This window comes from Bidens hawaiensis, unplaced genomic scaffold, assembly GCF_021521415.1.
Source record: "Bidens hawaiensis isolate Kalapana, Puna unplaced genomic scaffold, B.hawaiensis_p1.1 tig00001179_1, whole genome shotgun sequence".
NCBI lineage: Eukaryota > Viridiplantae > Streptophyta > Magnoliopsida > Asterales > Asteraceae > Bidens > Bidens hawaiensis.
This window is the reverse complement of record NW_027491068.1, coordinates 1,291,838-1,317,873: the sequence shown is the minus strand read 5'-3', so window position 1 is coordinate 1,317,873 and position 26,036 is coordinate 1,291,838. Positions and strand designations below refer to the sequence as shown.

The window sequence follows — 26,036 nt, the reverse complement described above, 5'->3', positions numbered from 1 at the left end:
TAAAGAATCAAAGCTTATAAATAAAACAACAAATGTTGTATGGAAGGAAATATTTAGAAACTTATTATGAAGAAGATTATTTTGGCATTTTTTTAACTTATTGTACATCTTAAATGTTTATTTTTTTCTCCTATTTAAGTTAATGTGTATGAGATAAGACATTTTGAATGTTAATTTCAATAGATGATTAAGTTTTAGTTAATATATGTTTTTTTTGTACTCATGGTACAATTTTAAACATGTTTTAACTTTTCATTTATCTATGTTAGTCTTTGTAAGTTTTTGTATTTGAATAAAAGAAAAATGTAATGTCTAATTTATGCAAAATTATCTTCTTTTATATATATATATATATATATATGGCATTTGCATTTTATTAAATTTATAATATATACATATATATATATGACGTTTTATATATTTTTCATCTGTGTATAACACGGGTATTATCCTAGTATATACAAATTTAAAGAGAATGAGATACACCACTAGCCACGTCAGCTCAAAATATCCCAACCCCATTACACTGCTACGAGAAAGTGGGCATCACCCAACAAGGCGAGGATGCCTTCATGTTTAAGCTGGGTGTTCCCACCAAAAGCATACAATTAATTGTTTCAGGCAATTAGTGTACTTCACAAGTCCACATCGTAATTTTTTCTGTATTTTTTTATTTAAATTTGAACACTATTTTATTTGTTAGTAAAAAAATTACACACATCTGTAGGGCTGTTCAAAAACCCCGCGGCTCGTGGCTCGCTCGAAAAAGCTCGGCTCGAAAAAGCTCGGCTCGAAAAAGCTCGATTCTAAATAAGCTCGAACCGACTCGGCTCGATTTCTAAACGAGCCGAACTCGAGCCAGGGTCAGCTCGGCTCGTGGCTCGGTCTTGGCTCGACTCGTTAGCTCGGCTCGTTTAGATTAAATCCTGAATTATAATATCTATATATAATAATATCATACTAATAAATAAATAAATAAAAATTAAACATATATTATGTCACTCGATACCTAAAATCTTATAAAAGAATAACGAAAATAAAACAAATAATTTATAAATTCTCTAGTTTATAAATTTTATATAATATGTATGTTAAAATTATATTTTTTGTATTTTATATATCAAAATTTCTAAAATATAAAATAAAAAAATAATAAATAAAAAATAAAAAATTTAGAAAAATTAAAGGAGTCCGGCTCGAGGAGCTCGAGCTCGGCTCGAGCTTTATACGAGCCGAGCTCGAGCTCGATTTTTCAGATTAATAAAGAAAACGAGCCGAGCTCGAGCCAGCTCAATTAAGTTCAAGCTCGAGCTCAGGCACACTCTGGCTCGACTCGACTCGACTCGTTTACAGCCCTACACATTTGTAAATAAAGCCCACCGATCTATGTGGCAAGCATTTTTGAGATGATACCATTGTGATACGTGGAACCAAACCTTATCATCTCCGTAGACAATTCAAATAAGACAACAAAAGCCAAAGCCTTACAGGGTCCTAGAATACCGACACCCTGATCTAGTATCCTGGCACCCTACATATGAGTCGTATGGAGTCATACGAGTCATATGACTTTGTCGTACCTGACACTGTACTGACATGTCAAAACTCACGTTGTGCTTTGAAAGAACATTCCCATGCATGAATAGTATATAACGTTCAAAATAGATAAAAGGGTTCAAGACCTTTCATTAAGGTTGAAGGTATCCATCTTTCTTCTCGTACGAATGGAATATCGCAACGTATGTGCTTAGTCTAAAATATGGGGTTTGATATCGCCATAGTAGGGTATCCACATCCGCCCAAATTTGGCCTTGACACAATAAGTGTTTTCTAAACAATCGCATTAACACTATCTTTATAATTAACGGTAATCACATAGTAAAAAGTTTTCACATGAACAAAAGCAATCTCAAAATAATGTAAGATTAATGGCTATAGCAACCTTGATAATGAGATTGGAACGGGTACTGAAGAAACGTGGATCTACTCACTGGTAGCAGATCTACTTTCCTCGGGTTTTGATTGTACTATTTCACCGATGGTTCTTCTGGATCTGTGTTCTTCCACCTACAAAATGAACAACGCCGTTAACTTACCCCTCAGAAAGGGACAGAGGGGTCCTGTTTGGGGTAACCCTCCGGCGTGAGAATAAGTATATGGTGGAGAAGATAATAATGTGAGAGTAAGGGAATCTCAAGAGTATTGCTTAATAGCTGAATACTGTATGATTGTGTGACTGTGTGTTTGTATGTAACTGACTGTGAGTGAATGTAATTCAATATGATTGAATGTGATATCACTGCCTGTAACTGTCAATGATTGAGTCTGAATGTGTCCATCAAAGTGGAGTTGATGCTGTATTTATAGTGCTAGGGTTTCCACTGATTGGGCTCAACCTCGTTGGCCTCCTCCAATCGCACTGCGCCACGTGTCCTCTGGGACACCTGGCGCTTTCTCATTGGTTGTAATCACGTGGTAGCACATGTGTCATGCTGAGTTGTCGACCTTTCATTTGGCAGCTGTCAACATCAGCATATTCTTACTCCTTAAAAAGATGCCTTCTGGAAGGTTGTCTGACGTGCACAATCAAGGTTGCCCTAATCCTGATTTGGATAAGGACGAGGTCGATTATGTGCATGTGTGATATGCGCCAATCCTGAGGATGCGCGAGGTCTTCTCTTTATTCTCACGCGCAGATATTTCATGCGCAGATGTGATATGCACGAGCATGTGATATGCGCCGCGCGCTGATGTGCCGCGCGCATATGTGATGCGCGAGCATATGTGATATGCACGAGCATGTGATATGCGCCGCGCGCTGATGCGCCGCGCGCATATGCGATGCGCGAGCATATGTGTGCCTGGGCATATGATGCCTGAGCATGTTTTGTATGCGCCATGCGCATAGGTTTTGGCTTTGTGCCTTCATAATGTCTTTATCTTGTGGGTTGATCCGCCTTGCTCGGTGTTGAGGCGGGTACATACCTCTTCAAGCCCCCCCAGTCTAATGTGTGTCTTGTCTCGCGCTAGCGCGGTAAGATAGATATTAGACTTACTGATTTGGTCTTTTTAATGGGGTTTTGTCGTTTTCTTGGTTGTTTCCATCGTTGCGCGAAGTTCTATCCATTTGGTTGAAACGAAGGGTCCAAACACGTGGTTGGTTGGTGGTGACGTGCGCCGTAAACGTGTCAGACGTTTCGTGTGCTCGAGGTGCTACAGTTGCCTTTCATGTCCCCTCGCACAGTTGTCTGGAACACGTGTCGCGCTCGCATTGGTTTGCACCTGCGAGTGGGGGCGCGTCTCTGCTCCGTAGCAGTTCCGTTACGTTTTATGTCCCCTCAAACAGTGTCAAGGACACGTGCCGCGGCCACGTTGGCTTACAGCTGCGAGTGGGGGCGCGTGAAATCCGATCAGTTGCCAAATTTCTCTCTCCTGGGCCTATAAAAGCAGGCCCTTAGGAAATTTTTTATCTTCATCTTCATTGTTGCTAATTTTCGAATTTCTGCCTTTCATATTCTGATTTGAGTGTATTCATCGTTTCGAATCTTCGATTATCTGCTGCTGCAGTTGTATGTCTGATAGTTCAGACTTCTCTAACCCCTCAATCACCTCTATTGCCTCTCGAAGATGCCGTGTGAAATCTGTGGTGATGTCGACATTGAAGCAAAAGGGCAAGGGGAAGAGGGTTTTTGAGACCACATCGGAGGAAGTCGGGAGGACCAAGGCCACGAAAAGGTGGAATGAAATCCCCTGCAAATTGAGGCAGGCCGATCTCGACAGCCTCATCTCGTCACAGGGTTTTCTCCCTGTGTTTGGCTGCATGTTGCCTGTGGCCGGGCAAACGGCGGCGGACCCGCCTCCCGGCTATATTTCACTGTACACCCATTTTTTCACCCACTGCAACCTTCGTCTTCCGATGACAAGGTTTGTAGGCGCGGTGTTACGGTTTTTCGGGATTCATATATCCCAAGTCCATCCGTTTGGACTTGTGCGCATGACTCATTTCGAGTTCATGTGCAAATCACAGCGCGAGGAGCCCACCCCTCGGCGCTTTCAATTTTTTTACAAGCCCAAGATCCAAGATTCTTGGATCTCCTTTATTCCTCGCAGTCAGAAGGTTAAGTGCAGCACCGTGTCATTCAAGAGCCTTCATGACTGGTCTGAGAGGTTCTTCTACATCAGGGCTGGTGTAATCCCCATCCGCATGACGATGCGCGCGATCGATTCTGCGCCCGCGGATGCGGATTTTATTAAGAACCCAACCGGCGCCTGGGTTAAGAAACTGACCGTCGAACCATCCCCCGCCAAGAAAATTCGCGAGGAGGCGCTGGTGGGGGTCGGCATGAGTAAGCTGTGGGCCGACAGCGCGCTTGAGCCCGTTATCCAAGTCGACGGGTTGTGTAAGTTTATTTCATTGCTTTATTTCTTTTTCTGCGCGAACATAATTCTTTTTGCCGATATCGCTTGACTTGTTTTTGCGCAGTCACCAAGGATTATATCCACGCCACTTATGATGATCAAGTGGAGGGTGGCTCCGTCGCGCTTGGCGCTGGGGAGGTGGGCTTCCCAGATCGCTTCGATGACATGTTCATCCCTGTGGATCTGGAATTTGACTTTGATAGCGACGCGCCTGGTAAGCCTTCGCACTTATGCTTATTCCTTTAGAATACCAAAGTTTATTAACAGTTTTGTTGCTTGTATTTGCAGATGCGCTCGAAAACTACGAGCTGGAGCTCGCGGAAGAGGAGGAGGAGGAAGAGGAGGCGCCCCTACTAAAGCGCAAAGCTAAGGGGAAATCTGGCGCGGGGGGCAGTAAGAAACAGAAGAAAGATGACACCCCTGTCGCTCATCCCCATGCTCAAACGAAGGGACCTGAGGAAACCCAGGTGTTTACCACCAAGGTTTCCTTAGCTTCCCTGCCTGTGAAAGTGGGCAGACCTCCTGTCCACTTGAGGTATGGTGGCGTGACCTCCTCCCTTCGCGCGGCTGAAGAGAGAAGCAGTGCCGCGCCTGCGAAAGGTATACTTTGCTTGCCCATAATTGTTCAATGAGGGCGATTCTGATTGAATTATTATTAAATCTTTTCGCATTTGAATGTTTGCAGGACCGGCGACGGTAGCAGATCAGCCGCAGGCGCAACAAGGTGCTGAGGCTGTGCCGGGGGCTGCTTCGAAGTCCCCTGTTCTACCCTCAGAAAAGGGTAGAATGAACTTTATGGCGATGTTCGCCGCGCGAACAGAATTGCGCGAAAGTATGTTTTGCGCCATTGTCTTCTAAATTTTTTGTTTTGATCAAATCATAAACCCTTTTTTGTTGTTGATTTATTCATAGGAGTTGTAGCTGGCGTAGAAGCTGCTGGTGACACTCCTGGCGCCGTTGCCGGCGCCGCTGGTTCTGCTCCTGCTCCTGCTAATGCTGAGTCTCCCCTTATTGGGATTACAAAGGAGCAGGAAGCCGTGTTGCGCGCCGAACTGGCGGCGTCGAGACCTCCCTCGCCTCCTCCTACGCGCAGCTATCTCCGCGAGGTTGGTTTGGAGCCCTCCAGGTCGCAGGAGAAGAGGCCGATTGAAGAAGATGAGGAGGATGAGGGAGCTCAAGCTGAAGACTCCTTCGGAGTCCGTGCCAGCCCTGCGATGCCACAAGACTTCGCAGCGCATACTTCTGGTGGGGCGGGCGCTGACTTTTCTGCTTCATCCCCGCAGGTACGTTTTTAATTTGTTGCTACGCTGCGCGTACTTCCATATAAGTATGTTTTTATGACTTAGAACATTTCTTGTGTTTTGCAGGAAGGTGACCACGTTTACCGCCCGAGATGGAATATTAACGAAGACAGTTCCTTCCAATCCATGGGTGTATGCGAGGACTTCTGGGCTCATGCCGTGCCTCCTACTGAAAGGAGGTATCAGGAGGGGCGCACCCGCGCTGACTTGCTCAACGATCACATTTTCGCTGGGTCGGCTTTCTTTGCTGCCTCCCAAGAGCTTCATCGTGATTATATTAAAGTACGCGATGCTCTTGTGGCAGCCCAGCAAGAGGCTAAGGTGGCTGCCTGGAACCTTTCTGATGCTCTTGCACGAGCTGAGAAACTCCAGGCGGAGCTCAGCGAAAACCGAGCAAGTGCCAACACCGCCTTTATTAAGCGCGGGCATGAGCTCCAAGCTGCGCGGGAGAAGCAGCAGGTGGCGGAGGCCGAAGTTGCCAAGTACGCGCGGAGAGTGCGTGTCTTGGAACTGCAGGCGGAGGCGCGCGACCAAGCTATCGTCCAGAGTATCACTGAGAAATCATCACTGGAGAGTGAGGTTGCGCGCCTGAAGAAGGAGTTGGCGGCCGCGCAGGCCGATAGAGATGAGGCCTTGGCGACAGCAGCGTCTAGCCAGGAAGCACTTGATGCTGCGCAGGCGGAGAAAGAAAAAATTTTGGCGGCAGCAGCGTCTGATAAAGAGGAGCTAAAAAAGACCAAGGAAACTGTTGAGTTATTAAACTCCCAGGTTCCTGCCCTCGAGACGTCTGTTGCTGGCCTCGCGCAGGATCGCCAATGGCTGGTGTCACAGGGCATGACTCGTTGCGCTTTGGCGATGAAATATTCTGCCGAGTTTCAGGCCCTTGTGATGGACTGCAATGCTGCCGCGCGCTTGGTGGGTCGAGCTGAAGGGTTTACGGATGGGTATGAATATGGGATGTTGAAGAAGAACCCATCCGAGTACCCTTACAAGAGCGACGCGGCCTGCGCGGACGTGGCCGCGGTGGGGGAGAAGTATATGAATACTCCCATCCCCATCCTTGTGCAGGTACCTTGACCTTAATGAATTTTTCTTGATTAATTTTCCAAGTTTTTTGTACTCAATACTTTTCTAATGATTTGCAGATAGCTGCGCTTGCTGACCAGCCCGACCTCGGCGCGCTAAAGAAGTTGCTCGATGAATGCGAGGGGGCTGGTGGCGATGATGGTGGCGCGGGGGATGTTGTCCCTGCCAGCGGCTCTGGCGCGGCGAAAGAATCTGCTCCTGACACCGTCGTGATAGAAGACTCCATTGAGGAGGAAGAACTTGACTATGGTCAGTTCGGAGATGAGGAGCGGGCCGCGCCAGATGCTGCGGGAGATGATGAGGGTGATGAAGTGGCTGACGTCGACGTGGAGACTTGAGAAGCCCTTCATCTTTCTAATTTTTTTTTTTTTGTTTTTTGTTGTACTTGTAATTTGTAACTCATCACACTTGTAAATTTCAATGCTATGGAATGAAATTTGTTTTCCCTTTTTCACATCTTGCGCGTTTCCATTCATCTCTTCATGTTTGCTTGTATAGATATAAGATATGCTTGCACGTTAAAATAAGAACAAGGTTGTAAGGAAATTATTTACTTAACCATAGTCCTATTTTGTAAGTGGTTTCGCAGTATCTTGTTTATGCTGACACGCGCGATTACTTTTCACTATTCCTTTTTTGCGCGTCGTTGTCGCGCGTTTTTATATGGAATTATGAGTTTTATCCATTACATGTCAGCATGTGTTACTCAGATATCCACTATGATTCCGCGCGCGACCTCGACCTGAGACCTTAACAACTATGATTTGGCATGTACTTTGCCTTAGTTGTGTTTAGGGATTTTTATGATCAGGCTGCGCGGGAAGTAAGATGGATGTTTGTGAGTGTTTTGAGCTAAGGCTCTTTGTTTTGGGCTAAGGCCCTGACGTTTTTAGAGTTAAGACTCGTGAACGTGTTTGAGCTAAGGCTCGTAGGTTTGGGCTAAGGCCCTGACGTTTTAGAGTTAAGACTCGTTAACGCGTTTGAGCTAAGGCTCGCGCATGTATGTTTTACTTCGTTTTATTTTGTTTTGAAGTCAATATAGTGTTGTCATATTGCTCCAAATTAATAAAGGAAGTGTGAAACATGTATGCAAAGGTAATAGAACAAATATTGAAAGATAGCGCGAATCATCATTCATGATGGCTTAAAAGCCTTGATTACATATTCGAATTTTTACATGAAGCATTTTTTAAGCTGTGCTGCGTTCCACGCGCGCGGTATCTTTTTTCCATTCAAATCTTTTAAAGTGTACGCGCCCTTCCCCAATTCTTCTGAGATTTGATAAGATCCTTCCCAATTGGGGGACATTTTTCCTGGGGGTATTGCGTGGCTAGCTTCATTGTTTCGAAGGACAAAATCATTTTTCTTGAAGTGGCATTCTTTAACGCGCTGATTATAATATTTTTCCAGCTTTTTCTTGTATTTGGCTTCATTGATGATAGCCACTTCTCTGCGCCCTTCAAGCAAGTTGAGGTCCAATCTTCTTTCGCGCTCGTTATCAGTCTTGCTCATCATGAGTACCCTATGGGATGGGCATCCAATTTCTGCTGGGATCATAGCCTCTGTCCCATAGGTTAGGCTGAACGGGGATTCGCCATTGCTAGTTTTGCTTAATGTCCTGTGCGCCCACAGGACATTAGGTAACTCTTCGACCCAAGAATGGGATTCTCCCTCCAACCTTTTCTTCAGCCCATTTAACAAACTTTGATTCGCGCGCTCCACTTGGCCATTCCCCTGAGGGTGGTAGACCGAAGTGAAGATTTGGTTGATGTGCAATTCTTTGAGCCAGCTGGATATCTTCCTGTCAGTGAATTGTTTGCCATTGTCGCTCACAATTTCCATAGGAAGGCCAAAACGGCAAATGATGTGGCTCCAGATAAATTGCTTCATCGCCTCAGCTGTGATTTTTGCTAGTGGCTTGGCCTCAACCCATTTTGTGAAATAGTCTACCGCCACTACCAAAAATTTCACTCGCCCTTGCGCTTGCGGCAGGGGCCCCACAATATCAATGGCCCATTTGTGGAAAGGCCATGCGGAGGTCACTGGAATCAAGTTGTTCTTTGGCCGCATGGTGTTTGGCGCGTAGCTCTGACATGCCTTGCATTTTTGGATTTCCTTTAGGGCATCCAAGTACATGCCTGGCCAATAGTAGCCTGAGCTCATTGCCTTGGCAACCACCATGCGCGGGCCAGCGTGTATTCCGCAGATTCCTTCGTGAATCTCCCTAATCAGATAGCTTGCTTCTTCAGCATCCAGGCATTTCATGAGCGGTCCAAGATAAGAGCGTCGATATAATGTATCATCAAGCAGTTCATAGTTCTGCGCCTTGTGTCTTATCTTTCTCGCCTGTGCGCGATCGTCCGGTAACTTCCCCTCCTTCAGGAATTCCATTATTGGAGTTATCCAGGATGAAGGGGTTGTATGAATTACAAGGACAGATTTCGTTTGCACTGACGGGTTGCTCATCACTTCCACCCTGACATCTTTGCCAAAGTGATCAAAATTAGTTTATGCCATCTTACTCAACGCGTCAGCGGACTTGTTTTCGCTGCGCGAGATGTGTATGATTTTGAAGAAGTCAAACTGCTCAACGAGCTTTTTTGCCTGCTCTAGATATAGAGGCATGGTGTTCTCCTTTGCATCATAAAGGCCATTGACCTGTGCAGCTACCAAGTAAGAATCAACATGGGCCTCTAGCCTTTTAACTCCAAACTTGCGCGCAATGCGCAGACCAGCCAGCAGGGCTTCATACTCAGCCTCATTGTTGGTACTCTTGAAGTCCAACGTAATAGCATAAGTATATTCATGATTATCAGGATCCACCAGTTTGAGGCCTGCGCCGGACCCTTCGCTGTTGGAGGCTCCATCAGTGAATAGCCTCCAAACATCTTCTTCATCATTTGCTCGCGGAGGCTCTACCTCGCGCTGAGCTTCTTCAATCTTTCCCTCTGGGATTTCCGTGATGAAATCCGCTAAAACTTGACCCTTTATTGCTGGACGGGGCTTATAGGTGATCGTGTGTTCACCTAATTCCAGCGCCCACTTTGTCAGCCTTCCGGAGAGCGCGGGGCGTCGCAAGACTTGCTGGATGTTGTAACCTGTCAGAACTTCAATAGGATGACCATTGAAGTATCTATGAAGCTTTCGCGACGCGTGTGTTAGTGACAAAACTAACTTTTCCATGATGGAATAGCGCGTCTCAGGGTCTGTCAGCACCCGACTCACATAGTATATTGGCGTTTGGATCCCCTTGCGATCCACCAATAATACTGCGCCGATGGCCCGGTCTCCAGCTGACAAGTGCAATGTAAGGGTTTCGCCAGGAAGTGGAGCTGTGAGCGCGGGCAGCTTTATGAGACATTCTTTTATCTCACTGAAAGCTTGCTCAGCCTCAGGCGTCCACTTGAATTGGCTCTTCTTCAAGCAGTTCCTCAAAGTGTTAACGAATGGAGTAGATTTGCTGGCGTGGTTCGCTAGGAACCTGTTGATTGACACCAACCTACCATTCAGCTTCTGAACCTCTTTCATGGTGGATGGTGAAGGCATGTCAAGGATGGCTTCCACCTTTTCAGGGTTCACCTTGAAACCATCCTTAGTGACCATTACACCAAAAAATTTCCCCTCTTCCGCGCCGAAAGTACATTTGCTCGGGTTGAGCTTCATGTTGACTTCCGTTAAGCGCTGAAGAGTTTCCTCGATGTCTTTGAGCATTTGTCTCTCCTCCCTGCTCTTGATAACCAAATCATCAACGTAGACTTCTAGATTTCTTCCGATTTGTTCACTGAAAACCGAATCCATAAGTCTCTGATAAGTGGCGCCCGCATTCTTTAAACCAAAGGGCATTTTTGTGTAACAAAAAACACCCTTGTCGGTTCTGAAGGCTGTCTTGTCTTCGTCTTGTGGTGCCATTTGAATCTGGTGATAGCCTTTGTAGGCATCCAGGAAACATTTGAGCTTGAATGGCGCCACGGAGTCCACCTTTGCGTCGATGTTTGGGAGGGGGTAACAGTCTTTCGGACATGCTTTGTTGAGGTCCTTGAAGTCAATACACATCCTCCATGACCCGTTGCTTTTCTTTACCATCACAGGATTGGCTACCCACGTCTGGTATCGGATCGGGCGGATGATGTTTGCGCGCAACAGGTCCTCAACTTGCTCATTCATGGCCTTCGCCTTTTCATCCCCCATGATTCTCTTTTTCTGAGCAATTGGCTCCACCGATTTGAACGTGTTAAGAGAATGTTGCGCCAAGTCTCGCGGGACCCCAGTCATATCGGAGTGTTGCCACGCGAAGACCGACGTGTATTTTGTGAGCAACCTTTTCATTCTCAATCTCGTTTCGTCTGAAATGGTAGCGCCAATTGTGACCGTTTGCTCTGGGAATTTTGGGTTTAAAATCCACTTCTCTGGCGCATTGTCCGCCATTGGAAGTTTCATTCTCTCTTCCCGCGGCGTACTTGTCACTGCGCACAAATGATCGCGGTAAACAAATGTTACGCCTGTTGGTGTAGGGAACCCCAATGCGCCGTGCGCTGGCGACGGTATAGCATTAAATTGGGCAATCGTTCCCCTATCCAGGATCATATTGTGGCATGATGTGGTGGGCAAGACCAAGAAGTTGACAACTTCGGCTCGCTTGTGCTTATCATCCCCCATAGTTAGTTCAAACTGAATTTGACCTAGGGGATGGATGATTTCATTTGAAACACCACAGATTGGTGCGTTCACCATCTCGAGCCGCGCTTGGTCTGCCGGGTCTAACTTTCTGAAACATTGCTCATACATAATGTCAGATTCGCTTCCAGTGTCCACCAGGACCTTTAACACTTCGTAATGAGCAATGTGTGTGGTGATGACGAGAGGGCTGCTGATTGAAGGGCCTCCCCTGATTCTTGGGAAGATAACTTGCTGCTCGCGCCAATCTCCGTGGATTTGCGCGCTTCTCTTTTTTGACGTCTGCCCTTGTCGTCCCCCCTCAGCCACACAGATTCTTTTGTATTTCTTGCTGGCAGAGGCTTCTTCCGGTTGCTCATCTTCTATTCTTTGGTTTTTCACCAAGTGAGCCAGCCTGCCTGATTTTACATCCTTCTCGATCGCATCCTTTAAATGATGGCATGCGTTGGTGTTGTGGCCCGGGGACCTGTGAAATTCACAATATTTGCCACTGTTTTGCGGTCCCTTGTAGTGTAGTTTCTTGGGGGGCTTGAATTGGACATTCTCAGTACTTAACACCTGTGAAGGTGTTTTAGTGAGGGGAGTCCATATTCTTGGCAGAGGTCTGCTAGGATCTCTGCCGCCCTTCTTCTTGTCACCCTCCCCGCGATTACGAATATCTTTTTGGGGCTGGGTGAGCTTGGTTGCGTTTGCTTTTCTGCGAAAGAAAAACTTGTTGGTTGCAACCTGGACCATACAGAGTTCTGTTTGGCCCTCTTCTCTTTGCTGCGCGGTGATTCAGCCTGATGCGCTCTTTCTCTTGCCCTATCTTGGGCAATCTGTTTTTCATTTCTCGCGAAGACTCGCGATGCTTCCATTAGTTTTGCCCAAGTGGTGGGCATACCATCTCTGCTTACGAGAGCTCGGCGGAGTTGATCACTGCGCGCGCCTTGTATAAAAGCCACGCGCAGGAGTTGCTCAGTTATACCCCCGATTGCCAGAGACTCCTGATTGAAACGAGTGATGTAATCCTCAATCGTTTCATCATTCCTGCGCACGCAGTGCATGATGTCATCAGGATCGCGCGTGTGTCTGCGCTGCTGTACGAAGTGGGCTTGGAACTTTTCCAATAGTTCCTCGAACCCATCAATTTGCCCAGTCGGCAAGCTCTCGAACCAGACCCGCGCCGCGCCCGTAAGGCAGCGGGCAAACATGTGACACCATGTTGGCATCGTCCAGCTCTCCAGGTTTCCCGTGTTATAGAAACCTTGCAAAAAGTCATCTGGATCTGTTGTGCCATCATATTTGCCCAGACCACTTGGCATCTTGGTCTTGTGCTGGATGGGGGCCTTAGCGATGCGCTCAGTAAATTTTGAGTGCTTCACTAAGATGGCCGGCCTGTACGGCGTGGTTACGTCCACTTGCCCCCTCACTGGCGGGCTGTACGGCATGTGCAGATCCAGATCTGCTCTGGCTCCAGGCGCCATGTTCACAGGCGCGCGAAGTTGTGAGCCTCCTGCATGAGTATCTCGCGTCTTCCTCATGCTATGCACTTCTTCATCACTGAACTCAGTGTGTGCAGTGTGAACAGAATGTCCGTCTTCCGGCGCGCGCGGCCTTTTTGTAGTCTGCTTATCAAACGCTTGCCTTTGTGTTTGGTCGGCTAGCTTTTTCTGTTTGACCATTTCATTGTACTTTTCCATTAGACGCCGCTGCTCGTTTATGAGCCATTCATTCGGATCATTTGTTTCTTCTTCTGGACCCATTGGTCCTTTCAGTTTCGCGCCGGCAAGATTTTGTAACGTGAGATCGTCTGGAGGAGTTTCAGTCTGGCCGTGAGGGGTTGTGATGAAGGGACGGTTACTGGTGGCGCGCGTAGAATCACGCGGCACCCTCAGAAACTGCTGTCCCTCATTGACACCCTCACGTTCATTATCCTCCAGAGCTTGATCAGCGTTACGAACGCCAGAAACCATGGTGATTGATTTTTTTTATGTAGATCTGATGAGATCTGATTGCCGTTTGTAACAGTGGATGGCGCCAATGAAGAAACGTGGATCTACTCACTGGTAGCAGATCTACTTTCCTCGGGTTTTGATTGTACTATTTCACCGATGGTTCTTCTGGATCTGTGTTCTTCCACCTACAAAATGAACAACGCCGTTAACTTACCCCTCAGAAAGGGACAGAGGGGTCCTGTTTGGGGTAACCCTCCGGCGTGAGAATAAGTATATGGTGGAGAAGATAATAATGTGAGAGTAAGGGAATCTCAAGAGTATTGCTTAATAGCTGAATACTGTATGATTGTGTGACTGTGTGTTTGTATGTAACTGACTGTGAGTGAATGTAATTCAATATGATTGAATGTGATATCACTGCCTGTAACTGTCAATGATTGAGTCTGAATGTGTCCATCAAAGTGGAGTTGATGCTGTATTTATAGTGCTAGGGTTTCCACTGATTGGGCTCAACCTCGTTGGCCTCCTCCAATCGCACTGCGCCACGTGTCCTCTGGGACACCTGGCGCTTTCTCGTTGGTTGTAATCACGTGGTAGCACATGTGTCATGCTGAGTTGTCGACCTTTCATTTGGCAGCTGTCAACATCAGCATATTCTTACTCCTTAAAAAGATGCCTTCTGGAAGGTTGTCTGACGTGCACAATCAAGGTTGCCCTAATCCTGGTTTGGATAAGGACGAGGTCGATTATGTGCATGTGTGATATGCGCCAATCCTGAGGATGCGCGAGGTCTTCTCTTTATTCTCACGCGCAGATATTTCATGCGCAGATGTGATATGCACGAGCATGTGATATGCGCCGCGCGCTGATGTGCCGCGCGCATATGTGATGCGCGAGCATATGTGATATGCACGAGCATGTGATATGCGCCGCGCGCTGATGCGCCGCGCGCATATGCGATGCGCGAGCATATGTGTGCCTGGGCATATGATGCCTGAGCATGTTTTGTATGCGCCATGCGCATAGGTTTTGGCTTTGTGCCTTCATAATGTCTTTATCTTGTGGGTTGATCCGCCTTGCTCGGTGTTGAGGCGGGTACATACCACTTCAGGTACTAAGCCACAAAGACTTACTTTTGGGATGTCTATTCCTAATCGGATTACAGTTTGAAAAACAAGAATGGTCCATCATGCTACTTAATTAGAATTTGAAATCAGGTGATTTCATTTGAAGGTTTTAGCCATTCGTATTTCACCGTCATATTTGCTTTTATACAAGTCGTATAACCTTATACCAGTATAGACATATACGTGTAGTATAGGCTTATACAAGTAGTACAATCCTATACGACTCGTATGTTTATCTTTTGTAATAAAACTAGACAATAGTATAGATCTATACGAGTAATACAATCCTATACGACTTGTATGTTTATCTTTTGTAATAAAACTAGACAATCAAACGAATACGAGTTGAAAGTAATAAAATTCTTGTGTCTCACCAACATCAAAATAGTTTCAATATTTATTTTTATATTATCAACAACAAAGAAAATATATTTGATTATCAATTTAGTTGTAAGAAAAAACGTAACCGAGTGTCAAAGTCAATTAAAATCAAAATAAAGTTGTTTGCTATTAACTTACACTAATATTTACGAGTCTTACACAGAAAAAAAAAAGATATTTACATAAACATACAAAAAAGATGTCCGTATTCTCTCGATTATCAAATTTGATTAAAAAGTATATTTAAGAAATAAAAAACAATATATAAAAAAAATTCATAGGTCTATACGACTATATTAGTATAGGTTTATGCGATTAATATAATTCTATACAAGTCGTATAGATTTGGTTAACGTGACTCAACAAGATTAGGGATGGGAATGAAACCTGATGGGGAAACCTGAAACCTGACAGAGTTGGGACGGGTAATACCCGACCCATTAGGGTTTTGGATTAATTATGAAAATTTTCGTGGGTTTGGGACGGGTTTAGGATTTGTAATACCCGATTACCTGATAAGATTAACTCATTTACCTTATTATATACCCGACATAACTATTTTTATATTTATATATAATATACTCTAAATATTTATAATATATTATCTGTTGAAACATGTTTATAACAATTATTTGAGACATTTTATTTTTATAGTAATAATTATTTGTGATTGATAAGTTATATTTTGTCAAAACCCGATAGGTTTTAGGCTGAGTATACCCAACGGGTCATTTGACAAAACCCGATTGGAAACCCGAAACCTGATGGGTAATTTTCCGATTAAAACCCGACGGGTTTGAGATGAACTTTCATAACCGGGTATGAGTTTGAGAATACTTAAACCTGACCCAAACCCAACCCATTACCATCTCAAGACTAGATCTTTCACTTATACAATACGACTCATATATTATAGGTGGTGTCTATATAGTAATCATGGTGTAGTACAAACGACTGGAACCTAGAAAAAATCAAATAGATACCGGAACCCAATTCACAATTAAATATAGTTTAGTTTTTCAAAACTCCCATAAAGTATAAACCGCCTTCGTTGATATCACATATAACAAAACAGAACCAGTCACCAAATAAACCCTAGAATTAATTTATCTTTATCATTCATAACAATGACGGCGAAAGAAGGAGAAGAAGAAGACAAGAAGCCTAATATTGTTCAATCAACGCATATCAATATCAAGGTCAAGCGTCAGGTATATAATATAGTTGCAGTTTGTTTAGTTGGGTTCTATCATTATGCTTTAATATACGTAGGTATTAATTTCTGTTAAATGTATGTGTTGATTTATTATATGTAGTACGGGGCTGAAGTGTCCATTAGGATCAAACGCAATGCTCAGCTAAAGAAGTTAATAAACGCCTACTGTGATGCGCAATCTGTGGAGAAGAACGAATTTGTGTTTTTGTTCGATGGACGACAAGTTAAAGCCGAAAAGACCCCTGATGAGGTAATTAATAACATTTCACTTGTTTGTTTATAGTATTAGATATTAATTAAAATGATGATACTTGTAAAAATTGTGTTGTTACTTATGTTGCAACTTGAGATGAAAGAAGGTGATGAAATTGATGCAATGATGCACCAAAATGGTGGTGGGATCTGAAATGGTTTGAACCTGAATTTAGTTTGGATGGAGATTATGTTTGTTCCTAGTTTCTATGTGTTTAGTTTTCTAGTTTATGTAACCAAGTTTATGACTCTCTACTTTAATTTATGATCAGCCTTTGTATTTGTGCTTGGTTGACTTGATAGATTTGACTAAACTATGCCTGCCTGCCTGTATCATTTATAGCTTTTGTACCATTTTTGAATTGCTACGAAGAAAAAAAAGCATTTAGGTGAAGTTGATTTTTTTTATGCGTCTTAAAATTTATGCAAAAGTTTGATTTAATCTTGGTAACCATGAAGAGTAGTTCTTAGGTTCAATAATTCAATATACACTACTACATTTTAATATTATGGAGTTCTAGAATTTAAGTCCCATATGTGACAACAAAAAAATAGCTTGTTCCATATTGAGTCGGAAGTTTCTTTCAAGGTGGATTTCCTTCTGAAAATGAAATGAAGATGAATGCGTGGGTTAATGACAAGTCAATAATTCAAATGGTCTTTAAATAAAAGAACTAGTATTTCGACCCCCCGCAAACCATAGCCGAATACATATACAAATATAAGACATTTCATCGAACATATGGTGTGCACACCATAACCAAATCAACACTTTTGAGTTGATTTTGACAAAGTTAAATGTGTCGCCACGCCTTGCGCGGTGTTTGTGACAAAGTAAAACAAACCAGATAACATCTAAAAATGTTAACGCCAGTGGAAACGCAAATGCAAAAAGGAAATATATAACCAAACTTCGTAAACGTGTCCAGGCATGTTATAAAGAGAAAGAATCTCAAAAGTGTGGAATTAAAATAGGCTCAGCTTAATACCAAGCCCGCATTTTGACATCATAGTTGTATTCACATTATACATCATATACCAAACATGTCAAATCCCACCTAACAATATAGGTGTGTTACCTGCAACAAAAAGCAAATTACGCAAATCATAATAGAAATATACGTGTAGTGATAGTATACATCTATGAACAGTGAGATTAGAACAAAATGATTAATTAAAAGAAATATGTACTGACTAATCATTAAACAGTTAGGACTTTAGACTATACACAAACTATCAGAGTTGTTCGAAAATTACAACTAAACGAATCAGAATTTATCAAATTCGGATGCAAAGAAATCGTGGATTCAAAACAGACACCTATATCAGAAGCGAGTTTCACTAACCTTGGTAACCATTTTGCATCCATCGTGCCATTTTTGGACAGTGGCTGTTGACTCAACCTCAACCCATTCGAAAGAGCAGGCACCACCACCTGAACAAATCTTGTTTTCAGACGTACTGCGGAAATCATGATTGAAATTAACAGAATCTGAGGTTAAAAATATGAATCAGAACACAGTTATTGAACATTGATCATAAGCACCAAAAAGTAAAGAACTAACATAAGCAATAATCAAAAAGTCAAAAACTGTTGTTTTGTAAATTCTTTTAGGCGGAGGGGTGTGGAGCGCGAGAAAGGGCGCGTGAGGCCAGCCGCTCGCGCCCCGGGGCGCGAGCACCACACCACCGAGGCGCGAGAGGGGCGCGAGAGGGGCGCGAGCGCGGAAAAAGAGGCAGGCGCAAGAGGGGTAGCGCTCGTGAACGGCATGGGAATGCGTAAATAGAGCCGTTGGGCTCTTTGTTTATTAAAAAAAAAAATTCCACCAAATACACATTCCCAGGACCCGAATTCTCATACCCACTTTCTCTCTCCCTCTTCTCCCTCAACACCCGCAACAGATTCTTCAGCTCCGGCAGCTGAAGGGCAATTTCGTAATCTCGGGTTGAGAAATTGGATTCATTGGGTAATGGGTTTTGACCGGATTCGTTTTTGAAGACCCAGTTGTCGCGTTGGTAGCGTTCGATTGAGTGTTTCTCGGTGAAGGGAGAGTGTGAAGATGATGTGAAATTGATGGAATTTGGGGGTTTTGAAATGGGTAACTGGATATGGAGATGGGTGGAGTTTAGATGTGAGAGCCATTGGGTTGAATTGATTTGAGAAGAAAGAAGACACATTGATGATTTAATATGTATGGTGGAAGAAGAGAAGAGAAGAGAAGAGAAGAGAAGAGAAGAGAAATTGTGACTGGGAAGCTTTTGAGAAATGTGAGAAGGCAAAGGAAGATGGGTGGAGTTTATTGTGTTTTTTTAAATAATTTATGAGTTTTTATAATAATTCGTTTTTTTAATACATTTATAAAAAAATAAAAAAAAAACCGCTCGCACCCCCTCTCGCGCCCCTCCACACCATGGCCCGGGGCGCGAGCACCACAACCAACACCCATCTTATCAAGTTTCTCTCTCTGCCACACGTCACAATATTATTGGCTGGAGCCCCCACTCGCGCCCCCTCTCACGCCCCCCACACCCCTCAGCCTTATGTTGACGATGGCTCAGGTCCCGCATCGACTGCAAAACAGGTTGTCACGCCATAAACTGGAATATTATCACAGCCAAAGACCTTACACAACTTGCTAATCAAACAATAATTGTGGCTAAAGGGCAACCATGATAAATATGATCGACAATTAACAAAGTTAACCGTTGTGTCTGATTTTTAAGGGGGGGCCTACCCACGAATAAAAGAAGGTTAATGAAGAGGTATTGTCACATATTCGTAAGTCCGGGGAGGCTTAGACATCACTCGTGAGGGTAGGATCCACATAAATTATCATAAGGCTGAGGGGTGTGGGGGGCGCGAGAGGGGGCGCGAGTGGGGGCGCCAGCCAATAATATTGTGACGTGTGGCAGAGAGAGAAACTTGATAAGATGGGTGTTGGAGCCCCCGCTCGCACCGGGACATGGTGTGGAGGGGCGCGAGAGGGGGCGCGAGCGGTTTTTTTTTTATTTTTTATAAATGTATTAAAAAAACGTATTATTAAAAAAACTCATAAATTATTTAAAAAAACACACATTAATTAAAAAAACACATTAATATCTAAAAAAAAAATTAAAGTACTAAAAAAAACATTATTCTTATTCTTCGGCTTGGTCTTCTTCGATCAACCTCTTCCGGATACGTTCCTTTTGTTTTTCCATCAGCATTTGGTCGACCGGATTTAGGTTACTGAAGTCTCTTGTAAGGAATTCCAAATCTCTCATTCTTTTTTTTTCCTTTTTGTCATTAGAGACCACCTCCATGGTTTTGTTGAATTTATTGAGGGATTCAACAAGATCGTTGATGTTTACGGCTTCCCCCTCAGCCGGTTTTTTGCCTCTGGCGTCCCTTCCCAATGGCCGCCTCCTCGGCGGTGAAGACATTTCCTCCCCCGCAACGTTTAGATCGAATCCAACCCGGCAATCCGACCCGGCGGAAGTGCTATACGCTCCAGACGAACTAGTTTTAGTCCGTTTCGGCCCTACTTCCGCATCAAGGTCCGGCGCCACCAGCTCAACCCACTTAGAACACCTTCTCAACCTCTCCCACACCTTTACACCGTCCCACGTCTTCACCGTCCCATACCTCCGCAGGCACTCCTGCTTCCACTCTTCGACAGTGAAATTATAAACCGCCAAATCGTCACTGCCACTTGGTCTCATACGACCGGCGTTCTTGTTGAACAGATTAGTAAACAAGCCGACAAATTTTCTGATTTCGGTCCACCGACCCGAAATCATATCGGCGTTCCGCTCTGTACTCCCAACGAGCGAATAGAACGTCTCCCTAACCTTTGTCCAAAAGACCTTGCTCTTTTGGTAGTCCGCTGCAAAATGCATAAATAAATTTGTAAGTCATTTAACTTTTTTATTTAACTTTTTTATTGAAAATCATTTTTAAAAACGTTAAAACAACTACCGCAGCGCCGATCCTCAGAAATGACTATCCAAGCCCGACACAGGGCTTCCTTCTCATCCGATGACCACGGAGTGGTTTTCCGTTTCGTCCTTCCAGTCGAAGCCGAACCCGACCCGTCCGTTGCAACCTGTTTTTTCCGGTGGACGCGTCTTCTTTGTCCCGCAGCTTCACCTTCTGGTTCTTGTGTCTCCGGAACTACAAAGTTAGGAGACGGTTGTATGTTGGATGGTTGAAAGCCGGATGATTGTTGCGACCCCGAATAAAACATCGCTTGGTCCGGTGCCGACCATAAATCGTCGTAACTGTAATCTGAATCTAGGTTTGGGTACCAATTTCCAGCCATGTTTTTAAAAAAAGGTTTGGAAGATGGGGTGATTTTGGGTTTTGGGTGTGGTATGTGATATTGGTATGTGATATTGGTGTTGGTTTGGGTTTGATATAGGTTTTATAGAGAGAAAAAATTGTATGTTATATTGTTGTTGGTTTGTGTTTGATATAGGTTATATAGAGAAAAAAAAAAATTTTTTTTTAATAAAAAACGAGCCCAACGGCTCTATTCACGCAACCCAAGAACCCTTCACGCTCTTCCCAGCCGCTAGCCCATCCGCGCCTGCCTCTTTTTCCGCGCTCGCGCCCCTCTCGCGCCCCTCTCGCGCCTCGGTGGTGTGGTGCTCGCGCCCCGGGGCGCTAGCGGAAGGGCTTTCGCGCCCCTTCTCGCGCTCCGCACCCCTCAGCCTAATCAATGCCCAGCCAAGATACAACAATTAGGTATTTGTGTCATGGCTGCATATATATAATACAACGTATTCAGATATCCATATCATCACACCCTCTCTATCAAAGCGAAAATGAAATTAGTCATAAATACGGAGAGGATTCCAACAAAGGGCTCAACATAGCATCATAGCCCCAGGGCCGGCCTAGGGGTGTGGCCGGGTAGTCGACAGCCACAGACCCGACACCCCGTTAAGCTCGATTTTTTTTTTAAAAAAAAAATTATATGTATTTTTATGAAAAAAGATTATGCATAATCAACGTTTCAACATAATTTCATAACTACTAGCTTGGTCTAGTGGCAAAGAGACATGACATCTAACCAAGAGGTTGTGGGTCCTAATCTTAGTTGAAACATTTTTATGTTTATTTTTATACATAGCTTTTTTATACAACTCAAATTATAACTAAGTAAGCCCACTTCAAATTAAATTGTTTAAACCAAAAAAAAAAATGTTCTATTTACTTAAGGCCCAAAAATTTTTTCGCCTCTGGCTTAAAAAATGTTCGTCTTTTCGGAGCCGGCCCTGCATAGCCCCTAAGGTTTACGAAACACAAACGACTTTATGTAACATTAATTAAAACGATAAACACAATCCTCAGTCATAAATCATCGTATCATAGATGATATGGTCTAAAATATACGTATTATTATATATGTATTCCCTACTATTTTGAGTACTCTTGAGCTAAGCTTTTATTGAATATTACTCATATTTGGCTCATGTGTCGGCTTTTAAGGTTTTAAGAGTCAATGAGTTAAAATGATATATTTTTACTAACTTAAAATCTTTTATTAATAATAATAATAGAAATAAAAATAGATTTCTCTTAAATAAAAGAAAAAGTAACAATGAGTAAATGAAAAGAAAAGTGCATCACGTGAGATTCATATTTCACAATTCTTATTTTCATGATTTAATATTTGTATATGGGTCTTTAATTGCTTGTCTGATGCATTATTCGTTTAACATTTTATGCAGCCCAAGAAGCAAGGCTTGGTGGGTTTGATGGACCAAAAATAAAAGAGGTCCAGTAGGTTTAATTATATGGCGGTTTGGTGGACCAGCTTTGAAAACAGATATATAATACGTGAGTTGGAGGAAGAGGAGGAGAGCCGCAACTCGCAGAAGAAACAAATCAATATTCTTTTTACACAAGTGGGCGTAAGATATTATAATTATTATTTTCGTTTGGGTTGAGGAGACAAAGTCAGAGAAGCAGCAACAAGCACAAAGCATAATAGTATTATTATTTAAAGCAAGCAGGTCACTTTTGATTTATTATTATATGAGCCAAATTGTTTATTTTATTTTAGTTTCGTTCTTGGACATGATTGTTGGCTAAACCTTTTTAGTTATCTAGGCTTGTGATGATGTTTTGTTGACTATTTTGGACTTGTCGGTTTTCGGGTTTTGTTAATGGGATTTTGATTAATTAAAAGTTTTGATTAGTTTTATTGGATGTGTCTCATGCGTATTTACTTTTGACTTGTGTTTGAATGAATGTTTCACATGTTATTTGATTGAAAGTCTTTTAATAATAGGTTGCATGTTGGGTTGTTTACTGTGTGTTTGCAACTTGTTTATGGTTTATTGAGCTCTTTTACCATAGAAACTGATTTTTGGCGTATTATTAGAAGTTTATATTCTTACCTACTTAGATATCTGACGGGTGATAAGTAGTCGGGTTTGTCTGTGCTGTTAGGGTTTTAGGTTAAATTATCTGACAAGCGGTTTGCCTATTTTTTCCTTAATTTCACTGTTCACCCGTGTCCTTTAGACTGTTCAAAAACCACCCCGTGTACTTAGGTGCATTGAGATAGTGAAACATACGGGTTAGCTGTATTTTTAAGGGTAATTAATCATAGTTGGTGAACTGACAGGTGAACTAATAAGCCGGTGTTTTTACATGATCTCTGGGATTTCCTCATAGGTGACACCTTGAGAGTGATTAGGGATCCATTAGGTTTCCTAGAGCTTCATATCTTTAGATTCCCGGTTCCCATAGCAATTTCCCGTAACCGATAAAATCCCGAGTCGTCACATTTCAGATTCCTTGCCTAGGTAAATTTTTGCTCTCAATTGAATTTGCTAAAGTTTTATTCGGTAATTTAGTTTTCTAGCTTACTTTAATTTCTTAAGTAATTAGTTTAATTAGTTATTGGTTTCAAAATAAAATAAATAAAAAATCCAAAAATATATATTTTCTTAATTATTTCTTTAAATTAGCTTTTAGAACTAGTTTCGTTAATTTAATAAGTGTCTCTTGGGTTCAATATTCCCGGTCTTCCCATAGCTATTCTACACTCGATAGGTTCACTTGCCTGTTGCTAGTGGTTTGGTTTAGGGTATTCTAGGTTTTTATTACTCGTTGTGTTTTGTCATTATTTGTTAAAATTTTATATACCACTTTACGCACATCAAGTTTTTGCCGCCGTTTCCGGGGACACTTAGGAGATAGCGTAACTAGCTTTGATTGAACTTAATTGAATAATTGGTAATATTTGTATTTGTGTGTCTTAGTTTGTTTTAAGCCTATCAGTGTTATAGATTAAATGTGTCTAGTCGCCTTTAGGATAATTTTGTTTTTGTTTTATTTAATCGAGTCTAGTTAATATGTTTAATAGATCGAGTCAGTTTAGGAGTATTTTATATAGAAGATGTTAGAAAGAGATGATGTTTGAAAGAACAGAAGAAGAGGAACATGAAATAATTCGGAAACTAGAGGCATTGGAAGCTAGGCTTGATAAGTTGATCGAAATATATAGGCTCCGTAAATTAGAAGAACTAGAAGCCAGGTTAGAGGAGTTAAGTGCTAGATATCAAATTGAGAGTCCTTCTTACAAAGAGCAGCAAGCTGTTTATGAAGATGATGAGGTTGTGTGTGAAGATATCACTTTGGAACCAGAGACAGTAATGGACGAGCCAGTCCCACCTCCGATTCAACAAGAAGTTACATCTGCCGATCAGTATCCCATGTTTTCTAGCTATGAAGCAGAACCAGCAGATGATAACTTCTGGAGTGATGATGATGAGGGCGTGATAGAGGAGATGGAGTTGAAACCGGTGGATTACACGGATCTAAGTGAAGATGCTGTTGAAGAGCCACTTAACCAGATGGAAGATGACGAAGAGGAGGAGCATGCACCATCTTGGGAGGATGACTTTGGTGAAGAATTAGTGGCTTTACCAGTTTATGAAGAAGATGGAGAATTTGACCCTGTTGGCGATCTTATATACTTAGAAACACTAATCATGGGGAAGCCAACAATGGAGATCAAGCGTGCACCAAACAGAAAAGAAGAGTTAGTGGCAAATGAAGAGGATCAGAATATGATGGTAGTTGAGTCGCCACATCATATGAAGTTTAGCAGGTATGTGAAGGAACTAGATAGTGGATCGCCACCGAAGTTGAAAAATCCGAAGAAGAGTGTGCGAAAATGCTTGGATCAGTATGTTTTGAGGGTTCAAAGATGGTACATTAAGAGTTATGGGACAACACTGAAATGCAAGACAAACCATTTTCCTCATTATATGCCACCTATTAGGTTTGGTCCGGGTAAGTTTAAGTATTGGTGGTCCTACCCATTTGAATGTTTTAGATTACATTTTAGTTTCACTATGTGTTATGTGATTATATATGTTGGACGGGTGGAACTAAACAGGTTAGACCGGGGTTGGATAAAAGAAAAGCCTCCTGATTGAGATTTCAGGAGCGAGTCTGGCTGAAGACTTTTCTGTAAACTTAGCGCTTCCCTGGAGGCAACCCGGTAGTATGCTTTTATTTTTTTTGTTTTGTTTTGGGGCTTCTTGCTTTCTTTTGCTGGCCGTGTGTTTTCTGTTTTTGCTTTCAGGTTGCCTCAGGATTGCTTGTGAAAGAATGATGATACATGGTTTGATTCAAGTGTGGGGAGGTCATTTGTTTATTGATTACCGCTTTCCTTCGTAAGTGATAGCTTGGTAGAAAGCACTAGAGTGTGAGGCTTTTGTTCGAATTGGAGACACGACTCGCAAGACAATATCGTCATATTTACCAGGGGAGTCTGTTCCATTTTACTTATATTTGAATGCGCCTTAATTTTTGTCTTTTTCTTGTCTCATTGAGGACAATGTGAAATTTAAGTGTGGGGATGAGAAACTGACGTTTTTATATTAAAAAAAAATCAAAAAGTTTTAAAAAATATTAAAAAAAATGTCCCAAAAATTTAACGAAAATTTATTCAAATAATGGAAAATGATAGAAAAATTTGAGATTGGTATTTTAAAACTATTATTATATATGTGATTAAATAAAAGATAATACACTAAACTTGGGATGTGTCGGTAGGCCCAACTAGCTTTGATAGTCCACTTTAGCAGATTTCTTATATATAATAATTTGAAAAACTATGAAACCGAATTTTGATGCTTAGGGAGGATTACCATAATGTAAAAACTTTGAGATGGTAAGACTTAGACGCACTCAAACCAGCACACCACCATATGTCTATCTTTTTACGATCTTAGAAATAGTTATATACTTTAGGGTGATATAAAAAAATAAAAAAAATAAAAAAAGGGAGAAAAAAAAGAAAAGAAAAAGAGAAGTATGTTTTTAAAGTGTATTATGAAAAGTTTGTCCAAAAAGCAAATGACCATGAGAAAGTTATGTAATGAAAAATGCCAAAGAAGCATTCTCAGTAAAAGAGGCCAAAGATGCACATACTAGATGGGACTTAGAGTTTACGTGTTACCAAGGGGATAGTGACTCTCAGGATACACTATTGGGGCTCGAAGGTTCTTAGTCAATAAATATCAAATTAGGAATTTATAGGACAAAGTCCAATAATATTTAGGAATAGCTCGTACGACCTCTACAGGACCATTCATCCATCAAATTTCACCGAGTGCATCTACTTAGTACCATCAA

The 26,036-nt window shown here is 42.5% G+C and overlaps 2 protein-coding genes across 3 annotated transcripts; both read left to right on the top strand.

Annotated features, from left to right (window-relative positions):
* The first annotated feature begins 15,988 nt into the window (after window positions 1–15,988).
* Window positions 15,989–16,547, top strand: LOC143562452 (small ubiquitin-related modifier 2-like). 2 transcript variants are annotated; one of them, XM_077050243.1, is made up of 4 exons: window positions 15,989–16,163; window positions 16,198–16,209; window positions 16,242–16,389; window positions 16,483–16,547. In XM_077050243.1, exons 1-4 carry the CDS (start codon window positions 16,053–16,055, stop codon window positions 16,545–16,547), a joined length of 336 nt encoding a protein of 111 aa, XP_076906358.1. In that variant the 5' UTR covers window positions 15,989–16,052. The 2 variants fall into 2 exon arrangements, 1 of the variants encoding a protein (XP_076906358.1); XR_013140490.1 differs by lacking the exons at window positions 16,198–16,209; window positions 16,483–16,547 and having other exon boundaries at window positions 16,013–16,136; window positions 16,242–16,423.
* A 6,797-nt stretch (window positions 16,548–23,344) lies between these two features.
* LOC143561823 (uncharacterized) lies at window positions 23,345–24,832 on the top strand. Its single transcript, XM_077049798.1, has 2 exons — window positions 23,345–24,004; window positions 24,164–24,832. Exons 1-2 carry the CDS (start codon window positions 23,801–23,803, stop codon window positions 24,830–24,832), a joined length of 873 nt encoding a protein of 290 aa, XP_076905913.1. The 5' UTR covers window positions 23,345–23,800.
* Window positions 24,833–26,036: the final 1,204 nt, after the last annotated feature.

Excerpts from the sequence above, each read along its gene's own strand:
- LOC143562452 (XM_077050243.1), top strand. The coding sequence starts at position 16,053 with ATGACGGCGAAAGAAGGAGAAGAAGAAGACAAGAAGCCTAATATTGTT. Across the intron at positions 16,390-16,482 it reads AGCCGAAAAGACCCCTGATG|AACTTGAGATGAAAGAAGGT; the intron begins AGGTAATTAATA and ends TACTTATGTTGC.
- LOC143561823 (XM_077049798.1), top strand. The coding sequence starts at position 23,801 with ATGATGTTTGAAAGAACAGAAGAAGAGGAACATGAAATAATTCGGAAA. Across the intron at positions 24,005-24,163 it reads CTGTTTATGAAGATGATGAG|GGCGTGATAGAGGAGATGGA; the intron begins GTTGTGTGTGAA and ends GATGATGATGAG.